This window comes from Corythoichthys intestinalis, chromosome 16, assembly GCF_030265065.1.
Source record: "Corythoichthys intestinalis isolate RoL2023-P3 chromosome 16, ASM3026506v1, whole genome shotgun sequence".
NCBI lineage: Eukaryota > Metazoa > Chordata > Actinopteri > Syngnathiformes > Syngnathidae > Corythoichthys > Corythoichthys intestinalis.
Window position 1 is genome coordinate 44916192 of NC_080410.1, and position 24796 is coordinate 44940987.

General features: G+C 38.9%; 1 protein-coding gene across 1 annotated transcript in view; it reads right to left on the reverse strand.

The window, feature by feature from the left end:
- Window positions 1–24796, reverse strand: part of map2k6 (mitogen-activated protein kinase kinase 6) — a 45401-nt gene that overhangs the window by 5078 nt on the left and 15527 nt on the right. The window contains exons 2-11 of the mRNA XM_057816960.1: window positions 18533–18602; window positions 13545–13593; window positions 13355–13468; window positions 13168–13287; window positions 10494–10610; window positions 7026–7077; window positions 6805–6932; window positions 6565–6642; window positions 3069–3208; window positions 2922–2967 (exon numbers count right to left, since the gene is read on the reverse strand). Of these exons, the coding sequence (XP_057672943.1) occupies window positions 2922–2967; window positions 3069–3208; window positions 6565–6642; window positions 6805–6932; window positions 7026–7077; window positions 10494–10610; window positions 13168–13287; window positions 13355–13468; window positions 13545–13593; window positions 18533–18602 (914 nt within the window). The remainder of the gene's footprint in view (window positions 1–2921; window positions 2968–3068; window positions 3209–6564; window positions 6643–6804; window positions 6933–7025; window positions 7078–10493; window positions 10611–13167; window positions 13288–13354; window positions 13469–13544; window positions 13594–18532; window positions 18603–24796) is intronic.

A 24796-nucleotide genomic window follows, 5' to 3' on the forward strand; every position in this document is an offset into this window, starting at 1 on the left:
CCTGTCCAACTGCTCGTTAACACTTAATTTCTAATCAGCCAATCACATGGCGGCAACTCAGTGCATTTAGGCATGTGGACATGGTTCAAGACAATCTCCTGCAGTTCAAACCGAGCATCAGTATGGGGAAGAAAGATGATTTGAGTGACTTTGAACGTAGCATGGTTGTTGGTGCCAGAGGGGCTGGTCTGAGTATTTCAGAAACTGCTGATCTACTGGGATTTTCACGCACAACCATCTCTAGGGTTTACAGAGAATGGTCCGAAAAAGAACAAATATCCAGTGAGCGGCAGTTCTGTGGGTGGAAATGCCTGGCCAGAGGTCAGAGGAGAATGGCCAGACTGGTTTGAGCTGATAGAAAGGCAACAGTGACTCAAATAGATGAAGAACCAACTCTACGAGATACTGGAGGTTGCTCGTCACACTGGCGACAAATTGGCACAGGTGACGAAGAAGCAAGCAGCGCTAAGTGACACCGCCGCACGACTGGTCACAAAAATCGACGCGGAGCTGCGTGATCATGAGAGACTCGCTCGAGCAAACCGGGCAAGGGAGGATGATGACTAATCTCCTGAAGCGGATACAGCACACGCGAGCCTCCATAGCACCCCAGGCGCTCCCTCCCTTCACCTACTTGGACATCAACTGATACAATGAACTCTAATTGACAATATGTGAAATTTCCATGGCAATCAATGATGACTTTTGAACGAAATGCGTAAAACTATGACTAGACTGATACACAATATGCCGTTTGTGCGACCCGGGCTGATGGGGGACGGGTTTCCGATAAGCATTTCCTTTTCCGTCTCCCTTGTCTGTCTGTCTTCGTCTTTCCTTCGGGTAAACAAATTCCACACTCTGAAACTGTTAATGATTTTGATGATGATGACAATGACAATAAATTCAATTCAATTCAATCAATCAAATAACCACCCGTTACAACCAAGGTAGGCAGAAGAGCATCTCTGAACGCACAGTACGTCGAACTTTGAGACCACGCCGGGTGCCACTCCTTTCAGCTAAGAACAGGAAACTGAGGCTACAGTTTGAACAAGCTCATCGAAATTGGACAAAAGAAGATTGGAAAAACGTTGCCTGGTCTGATGAGTCTCGATTTCTGCTGCGACATTCGGATGGTAGGGTCAGAATTTGGCGTCAACAACATGAAAGCATGGATCCATCCTGCCTTGTATCAATGGTTCAGGCTGGCGGTGGTTGTGTAATGGTGTGGGGAATATTTTCTTGGCACTCTTTGGGCCCCTTGGTACCAATTGAGCATCGTTGGAACGCCACAGCCTACCTGAGTATTGTTGCTGACCATGTCCATCCCTTTATGACCACAATGTACCCAACTTCTGATAGCTACTTTCAGCAGGATAATGCGCCATGTCATAAAGCTGGAATCATGTTCACTGTACTCAAATGGCCTCCACAGTCACCAGATCTCAATCCAAAAGAGCATCTTTGGGATGTGGTGGAACGGGAGATTCGCATCATGGACGTGCAGCAGACAAATCTGCACCAACAGTGTGATGCCATCACACATTGCCATCTATTATTACTGCTTATTGAGCCTTGAGAATTTTCAAATTTTTAAAACTGCCTGTCTAATGTACAAGGTGTTACATGGATTTGCCCCACCTCCCATGTCGGACTTTCTAAAAAAAAAGGGGCTCACAGAGGTCTCGGGACCAGGGCCTCTCTAGAGGGGACTGTGAGCCATCAGGCAATGTCCCACAATACGAACTTTCAAAACTCAGCTCAAGCAGTGGTTGAAAGCAAATCAGTCTTGCAATCACTGACTTAAGTTCTTAGTAACGTATTGTATTATGTTGTTTTATTGTAATCTTTTGTTATTTCTTTTCTTTTTGTATCTTTGTGTCACCTGTTTAGGGACTGCAGATGTAAATTAGCATATTCTTGCTACAATATGTCATATTTACATCTTTTTAGATGTTCATCAATGTGCACGGTCCCTATTTAATTACTAAATACATAAATAAATATTCTATTCTAAAGGCTACCAACACTTTGTCATAGCTCATAGCTACGTTGTAGCTTTACGACGTAAGTGACGTAATAGCGAATTTGAATAATATTGTGCATCTCCTGAGTATTTTAGAATCCGCTTCAAAAATAAGGAAATCCTTATCTTTTGGCTCATATACGTCAAATTATAACCAATAGATGGCTTTATATTGGTTCTTGGTCATAGCTCCCTGTTAAGGTACATGTACGTAAATCGCGTAGCGGTTTACCCTATGTAATAATACTTTTTTTATATGGTAGTACTTGTACGACTTTAATCTCGTAGTCCTTTTTTCCCCCTCCTTTATTTAACCCTTTTGCTCCGTCGTACAAAATGGCCGTGACTGCTTGGTGCAAAAGGTCCGAATAAAATATTTGCGTACAGTTTTAAGATTTTAACATCAGGTCATATTTTTGTCTGTGCTGTATGGATGTAGTACTTCATCAAAGATGGAAGATGACAGAAATCAGAATATTTACAGATTAAAAAAAAAAAAAAAAAGATTAAAAAAAAAATGTAAAAAATAAGAGTATATCCTGTTTTTTAACACAAAAAAAATAAATTAAAAAATGCTATTTAAAACAACAAATGCAAACTAAAAAAAAGGGAAAAAAATGAAATTAGTTTCCGCCCTCTTTTTCAAATGAAAAAATGTAAATTGAAAAGGATAAAATTTAAAATTTGCAATTGAAAGCCTGAAACATAAAAGAAAAAAAACATCAGCAATCAAAATAACAATTCAAAGTATATTACTCTATATATGATTCAAATTGACAACATTGATGAGGCTTTTCAAAAGTAGCTAAAGGAAATAAAAATGCATGTCCAAGTTTTTCAACATAATGAATGAATAATAACATATGAAAATATATTGTAAAAACGTGCTTACTATTAATTCTGAATAAGCTGGTCTCTCGTTGGGCTTCTTACTTAAACTGTAAAGACACGAGAGGGGTTGAAGTCAATAAACTGGAAAACACTGCTCCCTGGTGGACATTTTGCTGTACCTCCAGCTAACAATTAAAGATTTGCTCACCACTGGGAGATGAAGTCGACAAAATCGGGTGAGAAGCGGTCGGCGGGCAGCTGAGGAGAAGGCTCATCCACCACCTGCTTCAGCTGCTGGAAAGGCGTACCCCACGAGTCGTAAGGGAACTTCAGGATGGCCAATTCGATCTGTATGGGCGCACACGGCACATACATATTAGAGGTTTTTAATGATATTACAGAATAGATAATTCCACCATTAATGTGAGTTACAATTCGAGCATGATGTTGCCACAACAAACACTTAAAAGTTCAACCTTCCTTTTGTTTTCTTTTCTCGCTTCACACAAGTAACCGGGTTCTTACACCATTATAAAAGTCAAATTTAATCTTCTTTACGACCTTAAAAATACAATTTAAAGACCAAAACTAGGGCTGTCAAACGATTAAAAATTTTAATCGAGTTAATTACAGCTTAAAAATTAATTAATCGTGATTAATCATAATTAATCGCAATTCAAACCATCTATGAAATATGCCATATTTTTCTGTAAATTATATATATATTCTGTAAAATAAATTGTTGGAATGGAAAGATAGGACACAAGATGGATATACACATTCAACATACGGTACATAAGGACTGTAGTGGGCATTTCACTCTACTGTCATTTAAATCTGTCTATGCTGTCCTCACTCCGAAGCGTCTACTTTTTCCAAAGCTAGACAGCTAGTGAACGACACCTTAATAATCAGACTTCTTCCGTTTTCATCTGATTTGTTAATAAAACAGCCTCAAACCATTGTCCTCTTTAGACCGTCGTAAAACTACAAAAAAAAAGTACACAAGCATTGCATTAGCAACAACGTTAGCTTAGCACGCTATACAGGTTCACTAAATATAAACAAAAAGCGTCTCATACAAAAAATATAACATTTCGCTTACTAACATAATATGTACATTCTTTACAACAACCATACTTACGGACAAATCTTGTCCAAGGATCATAAGCACAACATTACAACGTATGCGTCAGCCCGAGACGTCGTGCAGCCATATTGAACTGGCAAGAAAACAATAAACCATGTCGCAAAGCAACCACAAGAGTTCGCTGTTAGACAGCACAAAAAGCCTTGCTGTAAAACTTACCAAAAGGCAGAAAGTTGTCTGAGCAGGAAATGTGCGTTAATTGCGTCAAATATTTTAACGTGATTAATTAAAAAAATTAATTACTGTGCGTTAACGCGATAATTTTGACAGCCCTAACCAAAACATGTCGCAACAATTTCTGATGAAGGAAAAAACTTAATTTTATTTCACTGTAACTTGGATTTTTCACCTCTCATGTGCGACTCGACAGCTTTGACTCCCATTGTTCCTGACAAAAAAGTCTTTTATTATTTTATTAATTAAAATTTTATTTAATAATTTTATTTTATTGAATTATTTTAGATTTTAGGCACATTGTTGAAAACCGCCAACAATTGCATCTCAGATGTTACTAGAAAAAAAAAAACAATTTCACTGCTTTCACTCAAAAAAATTAAAATTTCCCAAGAAAACCCTAAACCCGAACCCAAGGTTTAAAAAAAGTGTTTCTTCAAACAATGCGCATTATAAACGGGTACATGGATGGAGACAGATATATATATATATATATATATATACATACACCGATATTTTTTAAATGACACGGACACGTGTTGAAGAAACGTATGCGGTGACCCGTTGCCGACCATTACGGTACGTGACGTCTAGAGCTGAAACGAATACTCGAGCAACTCGAGTAACTCGAGTTCAAAAACTGATCCGAGTAATTTTATTCACCTCGAGGAATTGTAAATTTTGCCAGCTCCCGCATGCTAGTTTGTTAGCAGGTAGTGTCCGATGCGTCTCATAGATATCGCATGCATTTAGGACTAGATGCGAAATGACAGACTCGGCCGCGCCTGGGCAGCGTTAGTAAACAGCCGCCATCTTTAAGCAGTAGACTTCTCATCGCTAATAAATATAACGTTACTGTCACTTGCTCATGTAACGTTAGCCCTTCGGAGGGCTAGGTTTCTATTGATTATGACCACTGTCGACGCGTGGCTAACGTGTCTTACATACAGGCTTTATTTAATCTGTAAAAACATAGCGCTGTAGAGTGATGAGGGTGTAAAATTAAAACATAATAAAGCTAACTGTCAGTTTTAGCTCAGTAGTCATTGTTGAATAAATGTGCTCCAATACAGCTGGTATCATACATTTATTTTGAACACTGCAAAAACTCAAAATCTTACCAGTACTTACAGTTTAGACTAACTTAAAACTTAACTAAAACTTCAAAATAGCTTGACAAAAATGGAAATTAAATTGAAACACGTGGGAAAAACACGTAGCTTTCAAGTGATATGTGTTATCAAGCGTATTTACATTTTTAGGTATGAAATATGTTTTTTTTTATTTTTATAAGATCTAGAAGTTTTTGGAGTGAAAGCAGTGATTTTTTTTTCTAGTCACATCTTAGATGCAATTGTTGGCTGTTTTCAACAATGTACATCGAAAATAAAGACATTGATTGACTGAAAATGATTCAATATTGGATTAAATGTTTTTTTCTCATGTTTATTTATAATTGCTCTTTACCTAAAAAAAAATTTTTTTATCCGATTACTCGTTTAATCGATAGAATTTTCAGTCGATTACTAAAATATTCCATAGCTACAGCCCTAGTGACGTCACCATTTTGTTTCGGTAATACTTTAATCGGCTGAAGGATTTTGTCTGTGTTAAATTCTGCTTTTTTCACTTTTCATAAAGCACAGAATTTAGTTTCTTGAACTCATTTCAGTCAACGTTTATTGCAGCTCCGCAATTCGGACCATAACAAACGTAACAACACACTTCCTGTGTGTGTCCGTCAACTATATCTGTCCGTCGGGAAACTCAAAACACAAATAACAATAGTTCCTATTGTTACTGTCGTGTCAACAGCGATGAGATGGATTCCCGACTTACGTTCTCACTTTCATTTTACCGTATCAATCCACGGAAGAAACATTTATTCATCAGGATGAAACGAGCAAGTTATACAGCAGCCTTTAAAAGAAAAGTCACATCTGTTTTGTTTTCTCCTAGATTCTGGTGAATTGGAGAAGTTGTCAAATCATATTATTACCGTAAATATTGTCATTTTATGGTAATGTTTTGAACTACCAATATGCTATGCTTGTGCTGTGTTTCACCAGTCAGTAAAATGACATTTCTGTATCTGTACATGAGCTCTGTTTTCTTGTATTCTTCTACTTTTTGGTGCTAAAATTAGGGTGCGCGTTATAAACGGTTACAATAATTTTCCCTAGATTTTTCAAGTAAATTTGGGGTGCGCATTATACACGGGTGTGCCTTATATTCGGGAAATTACTGTACTTGAAGCAGCAAAATATGATTCGAAGCGTTTTTCCTAATCAATTTACTCAAGTTAATCGATTAATTGTCGCATCACTAGCCATTATGTTCACCAACAGAAATTCAAATACGCTTTTTATCGTGAACTCACCATTGTGATACCGAGACTCCATATGTCCGACTTCACGCTGTAGCCTTTCTGGTTGAGGTCAGGGTTGATGCGCTCAGGCTGAGAAGCAAATAAATGATTGTGATATCTGTACTAAATGGCACATTTTGCACACAGGTTACCGTTGACAGCGATTGAATGATTAATGAGCATTCGCTGCTAGCCTCCCAAGACTGCACGTCTATCACCGTCAACGACAAGTTAAGTAAGAAGGCGACTCACCGCCATGTATGGCTTGCAGCCGGCGTCCATGGTCTTGGCGACGGAGTCCACGAGGTGGCCGCTGATGCCGAAGTCGCACATTTTCACTTGCCCCTGAGTATTGATGAGAACATTGGAGGGCTTCACATCTGGGCAGAAACAGACATTTAGAGAAGGCCAGAGTATAAACACAAAGTGAACACTTGATGAACACGTAAACTGGATTTCCTGCACTCGATTACCTCTGTGGATGACTGACAGGTGGCTGTGCAAGTGATCTAATGCCTTGACAATCTGCGGAGGAAGCCAGGAGAGAATGAAAAGGTGTTAAATGGTCGCATAATACTGCAACAATGAGTTAAAAAAGCGAGTGGGGAACAAAAAGACTTCAATTGAAGACGTGTTCTTGCTTCTAAATGTACCTTTGGACACCATAGTCCAAATAGTTGAATAGAGTTCATTTTGCCGACACTTGACGAACCATAGTCCAAAATTTTTTGGTTAATTTTGCAAGTGAAAACTATATTATTAAAAAAAAATGCAACATCACAACTGTTTTTATTTTGTTTCCATGGGCAACCGTTTAAAAATAAAAAAAAAAATAAAAGGAGGACCAGCAGGGTCAAAATAAAAAAAAAAAAATAAATAAAAAAAAAAATTAATTAGATTCAATTCAATTCAATTCAATGTTATTTGTATAGCCCTATATCACAACAGGTTTGTGAAAAATTTTAAAAACGATATGTGATCATACAGACATCAGTTTTGCCCCAATACGCATGTTGCCTTCAAATTGAAAGTAGAATTCTTCTGCCTTTGTCCAAGGGCAGGTCACATCTTAGCACAGCCGTTCTGCTTATTGACCATTAGATGTCTCTGACTAAGATGCTTGAGATTTGTTATCTGAGTAGACCATTTGCATTCATGGTGCAAAAAGTAAAGGAACAATAAATGATATGAAAAATAATGAATTGTTAACTAAATATAGTAGTTTAAGTTTTTTTCTCTTATTTTTCACAGAATGTTTATTTTATTTGGAAAACCTTGAAGTTGTTACATTTATCATTATTATAATGATCCATGATGATCTGTCACGGCACACGAGTGTGCCGCAGCCCACCAGTTAAAAAACAGTGCTCTACTGCAGGGGTTCCCAACCTATTCCACTAAGGCACACTGTGGGTGCAGGATTTCATTCTTACCAAACAAGATGACAACACTTTTTCCCCAATCTGGTGTTTTACAAGTGCAATCAGTTGATTGCAGTCAGGTGTGGCTTGTTTCAGCAGAAGCCTCATTGGTTCAACTGTCTCTGCTGGATCGGCTGGAACAAAAACCAGGACCCACAGTGTGCCTTGAGGACTGGGTTGAAAACCCCTGCTCTACTGTATGTGTATGAGTCCTCTTCATTCGTCATTAGGTGTTCCTGACAGCTTACGTCAGTGCGTTAACTTTTATTCTGTATTCTTTGTTTTTTTTACCATGTTCTGATTCATTTTTATGCATTATAAAAATATTTATGTCAGAATTTTGGGGGTCTTGGATTAGGGCATTTACATGTAAAACGCGTCTTTACTTACAGAATTTTCAGCAGTGTTGTTTTCGTCAACGATGCCGATAATGAAAATATTTCATCAACGAACAATTTTTTAAAGACGATGACGTCACGATGACGACACTAAAACATAACGAGATGGATGCCAGTTATTGTCTGATGAGACGAGAACGAGACAAAAATTCACCGTAGTTTCCGTCATAAGTTCACAATGTGTGATATTTTCTTATCGTATGTGTAGTTAGCAAGCATTTAGCAGTGTTTGGTCGTGTCCCTCATGTGACGTCCTGCACCTCCCTCCGACCCATACACAGGCTTAAGCGTGTGCCCATTCCAGGCTCCTTTTGTGAAAGATGTCACGTGCTGCGTGGTAAGTTTTGTTTTCTTGTCTTGGCTATGCCATGTTGCTTTAGCCTTTAAAGGTATGTGCAGAGTGATCATCCCAAACTAAACTAATTTGTAGCGTTAGCATTACCATTTAGCACAGTGACTCGGTGAGTGTCTTAACCCTTTAACACCTAAGCCTATTTTGGCCGAATTTGCATGCATTTGATGTTGCCTTTATATTTCAAAGAAAAAATTGTTTACAATGGCCAAATTGGCTCCCTTTTTTCAGGACACCTTGAACTTCATGTCTAAACTGTTGTTTTCTTCACTGACCAATTATAATCCACATTTTGGACCCAAAAAGACAAAAAAATCCCCAAATCCTTTTTCAAAATTTGTAATGTTGACGTCCCATTGACAACCAAACATGCTCGACCAACCGTTTTGAAGCTTGACAATATTTATTCAACTTGTTAGGATAAATATTCAATGGAAAAAAATAAGATTGAATAGTTTTATGTTTGACAATTCAACACAAACAGCAGGTATGGTCATAGGCGTTTTTGGCCTTTACACATACTATGGTCAAAACAGTCTATATAGTGTGCAAAATAGTGAGAAATATTTTTTTATATATATCATCTAACCCAAAAAGGGTTAGGAAGATATCTCTTTGTGAAGTTAGGTGTTGTACCCATCACCTTATCAAAAGTATATACGTACATGCAATCAAGCTTCTCGCACACACATCTACATAAAAATTGAAAAGATTATAGTGAAGAAAAAATATATATAACATTGAAAAAAAGTATTTTAAAAAATATTGACAAGTAGTTCAATTCAAAATTTCCAGGCATGCGACCCAATAAAGTTTTTTTTTTTTTTTTTTTTTTTGCGCACTCAATAAAGCTTCTTCTTGAACAGGTCACGGAGCTGCGTCACACACAACGTCACACAGCCTACTCTTTCGCCGTTTGCGCTCTACTGTCACTTCTACTTGCCGAGACGCCGATTCATCAGAGGAAAACAACGACAAATACGACTCATCTTCTTGATTTAATGAAATAATGCATTAGCTTGTGCTAAATGTAGTTTTAGATTCATTCTGCACGTTTCAAAGTCGCTCGCTCAAACCAACCGGTGTTGTGCATTTTTCGGCACGACACCGGCCGCTGCTTGCTTCGCATGCCTCCCTTTCAATAGTTGGCGCCTCGCTCGGAAGTTTATTAAAAATCATCACATTCGGTTCGTCCTTCCTGACATCACAACGACTCTTGGGATAAGTAGTCTTTTGCGCTGCTTTTGCTTTTGAAAAAGGACAAGAAATGATGGAAATATGGAGATGGATACATGGTCCATGCAGCGTTTTAATGCATATTTATGAGTGCAATAAAACTATAAAACTCAAATGACATTATCTCCCGTTTTTCTTGGCCGATTGATTTCAAATAAAAACTGGTGTGGACATCAACTTCCGCACTTTCAAACGAGACCATCCTAACACTAATAAGTATTTTCGTCCAAAAGACTAAGATGAAAATTAAAGAGTGCCAAAAACAACACTGATTTTCAGTTTACGAGACGACTTCCAGAACAAATTTCGGAAGTAAAGGTACCACTCTATTCCTATTTAGCAGACACGTGTACAGATGGACACTAGTGGTGCTCAAGTGTCCCCATGATCTCAAAACTGTGAGGCGGATGTGCTAATCACTCATCCACCGAGCTCCCAAATGAAGTCCAGTTCACTTAAATTTAAAATTAACTTTTGAAGTTTTCCCATCAAAATTGAAAATTTGAGTGAAACTGTTTGAAATAGTTTACGTACAGCTACAGTGATCTTGCCCAGGATGTCCTCTGGTATGGTCTTGCCTTTCTCAATGACCTTCTTGTAGAACTTATCCAACGAAGTGTCCATCAGTTCCATGCAAATCCAGACATCGCCCTGAGGGGGAAAAAAGAAGTTGGTTAATAAGAGTGGGAACCTCTCGGTACCTCACCATACGATACGATTTGCGTTACAAAGCTCACGATAACGATGATCTGACGATATGGCGATTAGAGCTGAAACGAATACTCGAGCAACTCGAGTAAATCGAGTTGAAAAACTGATCCGAGTAATTTTATTCACCTCGATTAATCGTTTATTTTGACAGCTCTAAGCATCACGTTTTGCTCGGACTACTTTTAATGCGGGACAACGCGCTGATGTCACGTGTGTAGAGGAAGAAGCAAAAAAAAAAAAAAAACTTACTGCAGCCGACAGCCGCTACAGACGACGCAGACGTTGCTAAAAACTAGCCCGCATGATGCTACGTTGGTAGCAGGTAGCATCTGATGCGTCTCATAGAGATCACATGTATGTTGAACTAGATGCGAAATGACAGAGTCAGCGGCGTTAGTCAACAGCCGCCATCTTAAAGCAGTAGAGGGCTAAGTGCTAATAAATAAGATTAACGTTGCTGTCACTGGCTCACGTAACGTTAGCCCTGCGGAGGGCTAGGTTTCTATTAATTATAACCACTGTTGATGCGTGGCTAACATGTCTCACATACAGGCTTTAACATAACTTAGCGTTGTGGAGTGATGAGGGTGTAAAATAAAAACTTGATAATACTAACTATCAATTTTAGCTCAGTAGTCATTGCTGGATAAAACAAGTAGCACTGGTCCCAAATGTGCTCCAATACAGCCTGTATCATATATTTATTTTGAACACTGCAAAAACTCAAAATCCTATCAGGACTTACAGTTTAGACTAATTTAAAACTTAACTCGAACTTAAAAATGGCTTGACACAAATAGAAATTCAATTGAAATACGTGGGAAAAAATCCTAACTTTTAAGTGATGTGTGTTATCAAGCGTAATGGCATTTTTAGGTAAGAAATATATATATATATTTTTTTTTAAAAAACAAAATCTAAAGGTTTTTGAGAGAAAGCAGTGAATTAGTCTTTTTTTTAATTCTAGTTACATCTGGGATGCAATTGTTGACAGTTTTCAACAATTTACATCAAAAAAGACATTGATTGACTGAAAATGGTTCAATATTAGATGAAATGTCTTGTTTTCTCATGTAAATTTATAATTGCTCTTCGCCTAAAAACATATGTTTTATGCAATTACTCGATTAATCGATAGAATTTTTAGTCGATAACTCGATTACTAAAATATTCGATAGCTGCAGCCCTAATGGTGATACAACGATTATCGATGCATTGGTCAGGAAATCATTCTAGGATAATCTACAAACAACTAATATACCGAAAAACAAGCTTTTTTTGTGAAGTGGAATGAGTTTATTTGCCTGGTACACCAGACTCACCGCTGCTCCAGCTATTGAGTCTGGCCACCATTCACGCAGATACAATTTCCAGGGCGGAGCAAGCCACAGCAAACAGACAGCGGAGTGGACCAATCAGCGACGGGCAGACGTGACGTTAGTAAAATGACGATGGTAGGAGGAGGGACTTGCGCGCGGAAGTAAACATACGAAGAGAGCGGAGTTTATTCAACATGGCTAGTGCGAGACAGACTGTTGTCAATGACTCGTGTCGATGTGTTTTTGGTCATTCAAAACTGATTTTACCGTGGATTGGAAGATATTCTCGGCTCTCCCGTTCACCATCTGTGTTGTTGTGGAGACGACTTTCGACGCGCAAGAGTGACGTTGCTCGTTAAGAACACGTTCCGCAAATAAACGAATCTGATTTGTCGATTGATTTTGTACCTGCTCGACAGGCCGTTAATGGGCTGGTTCCCAGATTATACTCTCAGTGTTTGAAAAATACAGGGAGAACAGTCTGGCGGAGCCAGGCAATGAGTTTATCACTAGTAGACGTCCAATCCACTTGAACTGGGAGGGTGGCAGCGAATGAACATTCGTTCATTCGCTGCCATCCCTCCCACTTCAAACGGATTGAACGTCTATGGCCAGTAGTGGCAGCCATTGAGGTAATTTTGGGCCATTTAAGATCATTTACCTGTTGATTTTCAATTACTTCCTTTTGATTTTGGGGTATTTTATGTGTAGCTCTTCCTGTATATTTTGAGTAACAGAACAGGAAATAACCTGGGAATCATCCAAATGAATAGGCAGTGACTCAAACTCAACAGAAAATGACCTGTAAATGCCCTAAAATGAACAGCAAGTGACCTGTAAATGCACTGAATATCAGACAGAATGACTGTGAATGCTCTGGTTTCGAATGAACGAACGTTACAAGTCTAAATGGATTGGGTGTCGAGCACCGTCAATGCAGCCTTAGAGTTAACTGAGACACTATTATGGTGGAAGATATTGGTAGCAACTTGTTGGTTCATTTTTTTTTTTTTTTTTTAGATATTGACACCTTTTCAAAACGATATCTCGATTCACGGCAGGTCATAACGATAACCTTGTGGGATACAAAGTATCACGATATATCACCATTTCGATATTTTGTCACACCCCTATTGGTTAATAATGCTACATGAACAAGAATGTTCGAATGGACTGACCTCTCTGAAGAGGGCGCCGTAGAAAGTGACGGTGTAGAAGCAGTCCACCGTCCGCATGGAGATGTCCAGGTCCATCAGGAGCCTCTTCTGCTCCAGTGTGTTAACAGTAGCTCGGATCCTCTGCAGAGGATAAATCACGTCATCGTAAGCGAGTGTTTTAAAACGGATGCCTTCCGACGCCACTTACCTTAACGGCCATTATCACACCGCTGGGCACGTGTTTCATCTTATACACGACGCCATACGCTCCCCTGCCCAGCTCAGCAATCTGCTCCAAGTCATCTGCCTTCACCACAAAGTTCTAGAAAAGCATTATATTGTCATGAATGACTAAAAGTATTCAGTCAGGCGAAAACGGGGGCAGTAGAGGACTTTACCTGGTCTCCGATTGTGACGCAAGCTTTGGAGTCGAGATCCCGAGGGGGCCTGCAATGAAGAAACAATCTCCTTTAAGTCAAGTATAAAACAGCAGCTTTGCATACATCATGAAATGTCATGTCATGATTATGTTTCAGTGCCATTGATGACGATAGACGTTTAACCCATTCAGACTGGGAGGGGCTGGCAGCGATCGAATGATATATGGCGGAAAACACAGACAAGACTGAAAAAGCAGTTTCTGCTCTTGCACTCTTGCGATTTTGTTTTTTTTTTTCTTTCAGTCGAATAACACGGCAACGTCCGCCATTTTATCGCTAGTCGCGCATTTTCACTTGTATTTTAATAATATGACGTAAAATACATGTTTTTGGATAGCTGTTTTTTAATTAAGGGGGTGTTTAGAAGTACTTAAAGCGTAATTCCGATTTACACAGAAATCCGGGATAAATCACTAGCGCAGAAACGGAACTCTTTCGTAAACCGGGGACTACCTGTATTTGCCGTCTGACTGTGTGCACCGAACCGTGACGATACAGGAAAAATACAAGTACCGTTACACACACACGACATATATGTAGACAGCTATATACGAGGGGCATTCAAAAAGTAATGCACTCAAGTGCGTTGCTCGTACAGGATTTTACCAATCTTGTTCATATTTGGCACAAACATGATAGGACACACATTTTTGCGATTGTTATATGTGTTTTTCTTATTTTCAGATTTTTTAAGCTTAAACTGGCTTCCAAAATGGCTGTCCCTCTTGAAGCTTGTCAGAAACAAAAAGCTGTAATTGAATTCCTTGTTGCAGAGAGAGAAACCCTCTGAAAATGTCTACAAGGATGATACCATAGACTATAGTACTGTAAAAAGATGGGTACAGCGATTTAAAAAGAGTACTGAAGACCATGAAGGAGATCAATGGAATGGCGTCACCCAAATTCACCTAGGACCGAAAAGTTCAAGGCCTAAAAGTCAGCTGGAAAAATTATGGCCACCGTTTTTTGGGATTCTCAAGGTGTAATGCTTGTAGATTTTTTGCCGAAGGGGGAAACCATTAACTCTGAGGTATACATTGAGACTCTTAGGAAGCTCAAAGCAAGAATTTGACGTGTTTTGCCCAATTTGGACATGGCAAATGTGCTCCTACAGCATGACAATGCACATCCTCACACAAGCATCAGGACCATGGAGGTCATCACTTCATTTGGAAGGACTGTGATACAACATCCGCCATATTCTCCTGATTTGGCACCGTCAGACTACCACCTCTTTGGTCCAATGAAAGAAGGACTCCGGGGCAACCAATATGGCAATGACGATTAAGTGAAAACTGCAGTAACAGGGTCCCCTCAGGACTGATAAATCTAAATTCAAGACTTTTAAGACCTTTTTTTAATGCCATTTCAACTGAAAATGTATACTTTTCTCGCACCCATAATTTAGATAATATTGAATCATATTAAAAAAAATAAAGCACTGAACATCAAATTTAACCTCAATTACTAAGTGTGTTTGACAACAGAAGGCACATTTACTGAAGACACAATTAAAACACATTTAAAATATAAGGTCTTTCAGATTTTTTTCCCCCAGGATAAAATCGATTTTACACTATTTTTGTAAAGCAACTTCAGAAATTACATTTGCAATACAACAGGTGTGCCTTTTAAGAGGACCTAGTCAAGGTGGTAGGTTAGTGATTGTCAAGTTGGTCACCTTAACTGGTAATTGTCAAGTTGGTCACCTTAAATGTAAAGTGCTTGAGAAAATCTTGCAATTGGCAGTGAAAGTTTAAAAAACAGCCACTAAATGGCAGTAGTTTACCTTTAATTACCACAAAATAAAAAAGCTACACATGACCATTTCCCTTGGTAATTGTTTTTTTCTAATCACATTACAAGAAGTATACAAAACACATGTTAATCCTTTGTTAGTTATTGAAGACATTTCTTTTAATCAGATAGAGAAAATCCATACTCTTAAACAATGAATAAAAACATTCAAATATACCAGGAGGTGTTTTACTATCACCTACATTATAATTTGCCTATCACCATGCCATGTTATTCAGATCATTGTTACCCTGCACTCGTTCCAATAATAGTGTCAACCGTGTTGTGTATCTGAGGGTGATGGTGGATCTACGACTCCGGTTTATCCATGCTAAGACTAGTGCACCTGCCAATACCCCATTGAACATGGCTAACTCTTGAGTTAAAACTACGAAATTCACATTCATTCAAATGGCAAACCGTGCAGAAGTACATTATTGCATCTAACACATTTTAATTGAAGAAATTGGCAACTTACTTTGAAATGTTAAACAGGTCCACTGCCTTCGCATGACCCATAAACTGCGACCCAAAGTATCTGGATGCGACTTGGTCGCCGATCCAATACCTCACATGCTGGTCCAACTGTTTGGACTTGGTTGTCTTGTTGAGGCTTTCGTCGAACATAACAACTAAGGCATCTGAGCAGTTCCTTACGTTAGCACACAGTACTGTGCGATTGCCTGCTGTTGTGATGTTGATGCTAACAGCGCGCACGCACGAGGTGCATTATGATTTCTAGTGCAGTGCATCGCAAAAATTCTACGCGCCATCTTCGTTACGGATTTAAAAAAAAAAAACTTCATCACGGATATAATTTAGGTTGCACTGAGATGTTCTTCAAAATTAAAACCACGGTGAAAAAATTCCAGACTTACGACAGCTAATTTAATACTTTTAATACCTTTAATAATGGAAATCTAAATTCAATGCTTTTTTAATATTTTTAATAACCCGCGGGTACCCTGTGTGAAGAATTGGCTTAGAGATCAACCGGCTGAGTTCTACAACACTGGTATACATGCCCTCGTTCATAGGTGGACTGTAGCTCTTGAGAGAGGTGGAGACTATGTGGAGAAGTATAAATGTAATCCTCACACTTAAGCCTGTCGCAATATGCAATAATTCCATTTATCGCGCGATATATAAAAATGGAGGCGATAACTTTTCCGCTGCAATTTATCGCCTCGCGTGCACGTGTTGTGCGCGTGCGGCAGACGTGCTGTTAAAAGTTCGTTACCAACTGCGCAAAATGCATCTTCGTTCCAGGTCCGCCAAAAACTAGCGCCAGAGCCAATTGTTCCCATTATATCCTATTGTTCAACGTATACCGGCCGCGTCAGTGCTCCGGAGTGACTGTGGACCATCTATGGCGCGCCGGTGTTCGGCCATTCCTTACTACGCGGCGAAACGTCTACACAATGCTCAGGGCGCTTGCGCATGCATTCACACGCATGCGCACATCTGTTAGAGGCGGCGATTACTCACTATTTTTGTTTTTATTTAGTTATTTAGAACCTTTTCACAGCCTCAAAGATACTTTTTGCATGTATTACCCTCTCATACTTTTAACCATTGTGTTTTTTTGTGTTAGCTTTGAAGCAGTTGACCACATTAGTCACGTAGCGTGTTTAAACCGTCCTTATTTGATATAACTACATTTAAGTATTTTCTGCAGGCATTTTTTTAGTACCTTATTCCTGTATGCATCTAAACAAAACAAGTTTAAAACGCACGGTAGTACTTTAGGTCTCAAATTCGACTAATGTAGGACGTTTCGCCGATGTAGATATTTTGGCAGAACACCGGTGTTGTTGACGTGCGGGCGCTCCCGTCAGGAGTGACATTTCACGCGGGCCGCTATTTTTCGGCACAACGCTGGATATTTACAATTAAGTCCGCCAAAACATTGTTACCGACTTGGCTGCTACGAATAACCTCACTTTGACAAAGAACAGCTGAATGAAATTACCGGTAAGAGCGCTGTGCTTCAAACTCGTCCTGTATATGAAAGCCCTCATATGCTGGTGTTGTGTAGTAATGAGCAGACGTGACTTCAGCGGCGCTTGCTAACTTTTTTAATGCGCGCACACACTAGATATCATGAAATGGCAAACTAGATGTGCTACTTCCCATGCCATTGGCTACGTGAGCCCAGAGTGATTATGGGACATGTAGTCCATATACTACATCGATGAATTCTAAACTGTCATTTGTCACATGAGATTAAGAAGGCCAAATCAATCCATACCAGTGCCTATAGATAATGTTGCAAGTATTGTTAATTCAGTACGTGACGCAAATGGATTCGGACCATAAATAGGATGTCTTGCTCATGTAGTAAACCTAGCTACTAAGAGAGCTGTAGCAATCAACGGTGTGCCCTGCCTCACTTTACAAACAGTAAAGATTGTTCTCAGCACTTTTATGCAAATTTTTTTCATATCAGTAAGAAGTAAGCACATAAATATTATGCACTAAAATGCATGTTTATATGATGGCAATTTAATTTTTGCTCGTTAGCAAAAAAACAAACAAAAAATACAATTGTTTTTTGTTTTTTTACAGAGCATTAAATGTATTGAATCGGATCGAAAATCATGTCCCTCGTATCAAAATTCGTACCGAACCATGACTTAACTGTATCATTGCATCCCTATGGAACACCATTGCAGAAGCTATGACGGGAAAATTTTTTCTAAATGCTGAAGTTGTTAAGTGCATTTTTTTTTTTTTTTTAAACACATTTTATTTATTCTGTGTTTCTGTGCGGTATAAATATTGTTGTTTTTTACTTAAGAGGTATGGTCTATTGTTTTTAGTTGTGATTTCTTAAAAAGTAGATTTGAATTTAAGAGTAAATATCACGTTTAAATGGGTGTACTTCATCTATTAATATATACTGTATTCGTACTGTGTTATTGTAAATTGGTTTAAAAAATTGGGGGGGGCGCAATAATATCGCATATCGCAATAATTTATGAGAATAATTATCGCACACTAAAATTTGTTATCGCGACAGGCCTACTCACACTTGTACCTGTCTTTTGATGTATAATAGATGTTGCTATTATAATTTGTTTGTACATAATAAAGTTGGGTGCATTACTTTTTGAATACCCCTCGTAGATAAGATATACAGTACATACGCTGCTACTGCCGGTGGGGGCGGTGCGAAGACTTCTTTGGCCAGCTTCAGCCCAGGGTTCTTTTTCTTCCCTGAGAAACAAGAAAAAGTGTTACTTGCAAGTACAACCCAAAGCTCCAAACTATTAGCATGACCCAAATCCATCCATCCATCCATCCATCCATCTTCAACCACTGTTCCAAAATCGGGTCGTGAGGGCAGCAGTTTCAGCAGGGATCCCCAAACTTCTAGCTCTGATTGGGGGATACCTAGGCGCTCCCAAGCCAGTGTCGAGATAAGATCCCAAATCATTGATAAATATTTCAGAAGACAAATAATATTTAAACGGACAAACGCAAGCACATACAGTGCCTTGCAAAAGTATTCGGCCCCCTTGAACCTTGCAACCTTTCGCCACATTTCAGGCTTCAAACAAAGATATAAAATTTTAATTTTTTGTCAAGAATCAACAACAAGTCGGACACAATCGTGAAGTGGAACAAAATTTATTGGATAATTTAAACTTTTTTAACAAATAAAAAACTGAAAAGTGGGGCGTGCAATATTATTCGGCCCCCTTGCGTTAATACTTTGTAGCGCCACCTTTTGCTCCAATTACAGCTGCAAGTCGCTTGGGGTATGTTTCTATCAGTTTTGCACATCGAGAGACTGACATTCTTGCCCATTCTTCCTTGCAAAACAGCTCGAGCTCAGTGAGGTTGGATGGAGAGTGATTGTGAACAGCAGTCTTCAGCTCTTTCCACAGATTCTCGATTGGATTCAGGTCTGGACTTTGACTTGGCCATTCTAACACCTGGATACGTTTATTTTTGAACCATTCCATTGTAGATTTGGCTTTATGTTTTGGATCATTGTCCTGTTGGAAGATAAATCTCCGTCCCAGTCTCAGGTCTTGTGCAGATACCAACAGGTTTTCTTCCAGAATGTTCCTGTATTTGGCTGCATCCATCTTCCCGTCAATTTTAACCATCTTCCCTGTCCCTGCTTAAGAAAAGCAGGCCCAAACCATGATGCTGCCACCACCATGTTTGACAGTGGGGATGGTGTGTTCAGGGTGATGAGCTGTGTTGCTTTTACGCCAAACATATCGTTTTGCATTGTGGCCAAAAAGTTCAATTTTGGTTTCATCTGACCAGAGCACCTTCTTCCACATGTTTGGTGTGTCTCCCAGGTGGCTTGTGGCAAACTTTAAAGGAGACTTTTTATGGATATCTTTGAGAAATGGCTTTCTTCTTGCCACTCTTCCATAAAGGCCAGATTTGTGCAGTGTACGACTGATTGTTGTCCTATGGACAGACTCTCCCACCTCAGCTGTAGATCTCTGCAGTTCATCCAGAGTGATCATGGGCCTCTTGGCTGCATCTGTGATCAGTTTTCTCCTTGTTTGAGGAGAAAGTTTGGAAGGACAGCCGGGTCTTGGTAGATTTGCAGTGGTCTGATGCTCCTTCCATTTCAATATGATGGCTTGCACAGTGCTCCTTGAGATGTTTAAAGCTTGGGAAATCTTTTTGTATCCAAATCCGGCTTTAAACTTCTCCACAACAGTATCTCGGACCTGCCTGGTGTGTTCCTTGGTTTTCATAATGCTCTCTGCACTTTAAACAGAACCCTGAGACTATCACAGAGCAGGTGCATTTATACGGAGACTTGATTACACACAGGTGGATTCTATTTATCATCATCGGTCATTTAGGACAACATTGGATCATTCAGAGATCCTCACTGAACTTCTGGAGTGAGTTTGCTGCACTGAAAGTAAAGGGGCCGAATAATATTGTACGCGCCACTTTTCAGTTTTTTATTTGTTAAAAAAGTTTAAATTATCCAATAAATGTTGTTCCATTTCACGATTGTGTCCCACTTGTTGTTGATTCTTGACAAAAAAATTAAACTTCATATCTTTATGTTTGAAGCCTGAAATGTGGCGAAAGGTTGCAAGATTCAAGGGGGCCGAATACTTTTGCAAGGCACTGTACATATTATGCACTAAAATGGATGTTTATACAGTATGATGGCAATTTTATTTTTGCTCATTTGCAAAAAAAATAAAAATAATTTTTTTTTTTTTTTAATTTAAAAAAAAAAACTAAACAAAAAATACAGTTGTCATTTTGTTTTTTTCCTCAGAGCATTAAATGTATTGAATCGGATCGAAAATCGTGTCCCCCGTATCGAAAATCGTACTAAACCGTGACTTAACTGTATCGCTGCATCCCTATGGAACACCATTGCAGAAGCTATGAGGGGAAAAGTTTTCATTTGCCTAAATGCTTAAGTTATTAACTGCAATTGTATTTTTTTCCCTGAAAAACACATTTTATTTATTCTGTGTTTCTGTGCGGTATTAATATTGTTGTATTTTACTTAAGAGGCATGGTCTATTGTTTTTAGTTGTGATTTCTTATCGCGTTTAAATGGGTGTACTTGATCTATTAATATATACTGTATTCTCACTGTTTTATTGTAAATTGGTTTAAAAAAAATTGGGAGGGGGGGCGCAATAATATCGCATATTGCAATAATTTATGAGATAAATTATCGCACACTAAAATATGTTATCGCGATAGGCCTAAATTAAATACCTGAGATGAGCCTCAAACGGTATAAAAAAATTAGGGCTGTCAAAATTATCGCGTTAACGGGTGGTAGTTAATTTTTTAAATTAATCACGTTAAAATATTTGACGTTATTAACGCATAGCCCCGCTCAAACAAATTAAAATGACAGCAGTGTAATGTCCGCTTGTTACTTGTTTTTTGGTGTTTGGCGTCCTCTGCTGGCGCTTGGGCCCAAGTGATTTTATGGGTTTTCAGCACAATGAGTGAGCATGGTGTAATTATTGACATCAACAATGGTGAGCTCCTAGTTTATTTTTTGTTTGAAAATTTTAAAAATTTTAATAAAACGAAAAATTTAAGAGGGGTTTTAATATAAAATTTCTATAACTTGTACTAACATGTATCTTTTAAGTACTACAAGTCTTTCTATCCATGGATCGCTTTTAAGAGAATTAATAATGTTAATGCCATCTTGTTGATTTATTGTTATAATAAACCAATACAGTACTTATGTACCGTATGTTGAACGTATATATCCGTCTTGTGTCTCATTTTTCCATTCCAACAATAATTTACTGAAAAATATGGCATATTTTAAAGATGGTTCGAATTGCGATTAATTAAGATTAATTAATTTTTAAGCTGTAATTAACTCGATTAAAAATTGTAATTGTTTGACAGCCCTAAATAAATTAGTATCTAAGTAAAACAAAAGAAAAATCGGCTATCATGCGTAGCATAAGTCCGCTAGCTTAAATGCTATAAGATGTCAACTTTTTTTTTTTTTTTACAGTGCTCTTAACAAATGGTTCAAACACATATTACAACAAAAAACAGCTAAATATGACTAAAAACTCAATTACGAATGCATTAAAGAAACATCTCAAACAAAAACTTAGCTTATGTTGGTCTTAACAGGGAGCAGCTGGATTCAGCCATGTGAAATGAGTTATGTCATATTGACTGTCGCCACTAGAGTGCAGTGTATCCACCCAAATCAATAAAACTAAATGCAAACACTTTCAAAACAAACCATTACGACGCCAGTTTAATTAAACGAATACTCGAATCAGCAAAATTTAATTCAAATATTTTTTTCTAATCAAATTACTCGAATTAATCGATTAATCGTTTCAGCACTAATATCTATAATTGCTCTTTACCTAAAATAAATAAATAAATAAATAAATGTTTTATCCGATTACTCGATTAATCGATAGAATTTTCAGTCGAATACTGTTGGGGGGAAATATTATGTGATGCCTTAACATTAGCACATTATGCCTTTGTGATGTATGATTGCTTCTTTGACCTAGATTGTAACAACTTCTTTCGTTTTTCACCTTGGGTCCCATAGTTGGGCGGGAATCTCACGAGATAACTTGTTTTGCACCATAGTACGCGCTTGAGTCTCATAGTTAGGAGGGAATCTCACGAGATAACTTGTTTTGTACCATAGTACGTGCTTGAGTCCCATAGTTAGGAGGGAATCTAACGAGATAAACATTCTACTTTAACCACTGGGAGCCTCAACTGGGGGGGAATCTCATACCCTTGAGGTGGGGAGGGGGGGTCTCGAGTTCGGGTGGTGCGTTTTCGTGGGGGCAGGGAGTGGCCACCCGTGTCTCCGCGTCAGACGTGCCTATAAGAGTCGGGAGATTCCCCCAACTCCTCGGAAGTCTGCCAGAGGATTACGTGTGGGTCGCTTGGCTTTGTTCCTTCGCCGCTTTGCCGGAGTGTTTGGCTCCCCGCTCATTTGTCAACGGTAAGCGATTTTCATTGTTAAGGAACAGTTTGTTGTGCTGTAACGGTAACGCGGGGATTCTGGGATTGACAAACTAGATCTAACGTCATCGTTACCACTTGTTCTTGTTGTTGATACTTTTTGCTTGCTCTTGTTGGATTGTAATCAATAAATCTCATTTATTCTGCATTTTCAAATCAATAAACATCGTCTATTGAGCAAAAGTGTGCTGGTTGCTGACTCACCGCGAACCCGGAAATTTCCGAAAACTAATACTCGATTACTAAAATATTCGATAGCTGCAGCCCTACATCATTCGCTGCAAGTCAAAATGGATTGGACGTCTAATGCCGTCAAATGCACTAAAACATTCGCTGCAAATTTCCCTGGTTCGAATGGCATTAAAAATCGCATTATGTACTACGGTAGTTGTGAGGGGGAAAAAAACAAAAACATCAAGGTGTCCTATGATTTTGTAACAAAACTCACGTAATGATGTGTTATCTAAATGGAGATTAGGTGAACAACAAGCAGAGGACCTGCAACAGGAGAAGGGCGGACTAATGACTAACCGACACTGGTATGATGACCCAATTGGAGGAAGGAGGGGGTGCCGCAGAGGGAAACCAACCAATCTTCCTCATACACACTCAATTAATCTTTATTTTATCGTGGCATTAAGCGTGATTTATCATCTGCGTGCATCTAGCTCCTCACCAGGGACTTTCTGGATTTGTGACAGTTCATTCATAAACATTTTTTTTTTTTAACCAGAGGCCACCGGGACTTCCCTTTAGTGGAGTGACACAGCCTCTCAACAGAGACGCTGCTTCTTTCCCCTCTCAGTGGCGATTGCTCTAAGACTGCAAGGGAAGCTCAGCTTCCCCCAAAATGTCAAAAAATAACTGATCACACATATACGGTTGTGTGTCCAGATTAAGCTTCTTGTCACTGATTATGATGCGGCTTGTTTTTCATTCATTCGCCCAGCTTCACAGTCCTTTAAACCAGGGGTCCCCAACCTTTTTTGCACAACGGACCGGTGTGATTTGGGTCTTTTTTTCACGGACCGGTGTTCTGTCAAATTTTGCACCCTTATAAAATTTTGCTCCCAAAGCGTTTGTGGTGGTGAAAAAAAGCCCTCTTTTATATTCAGTTGGACTCTCGATGTTATCCAACGGTGCTAAAAAACTATTTACATCATAAACATACATTTGCAACACGGAAATGGCGTAAATTAATGCTTAACGACACGGCGAAGTCGTTAAGTGAGAGGACTACGTGCAGTTGTTGTGTGCACCTAACATGGCAAACGTATGTTAATATTCCTTTCTTTAAAGACAGTTTGTAGTGTGCACTTTGGAATCGCTGCATACGCGGTCCTTTTTAACGTTACGCGCATGCCAACTTTTTCAGAACACCGGCAATGTGCGCCAGAAAAATACAGCAAATATGAAATAGCATTTGTTTTTAGCCCCGTTGTGTTAATAGGGAAAAATAAAACTCACCCGCTGAATCAGTGGGAGGCCTGAGTTTGTTTCGTTGAGACGAGATGGTCCCGAGATGGGAAAGTGAGAGAAGCTAGCATCACAAATACACGATGTTGGAAGTTGTAGCACAGTTTTCAGCGCGCTCCTAGCGATGTCAGGATATTCCGAAATGACTTTAATCCAGAACTTCGGTAGAGTTGTTGTCTCAAATGTACGTTTAAGGTCGCCGTGATTTGCGATCTCTACAAGCTGATATTCCTGTTGCACAGACATGCTCATATTACTCGGTTTATTCATATACGGGTCACGAATTCACTCCATCACAGTTTGTGGGTCTTTAGTGATTGGGAAGTAGCATAAATTTTGTTTTCTTCCAGGTTGTAGGCACATCTTCTGGCTCGTCAGGTTCCCTTTTCCCTGTAAAAAGTCTGTCCAAAGACGTTTGTTATTCATCCTAGTGTGGGGGCTAATTA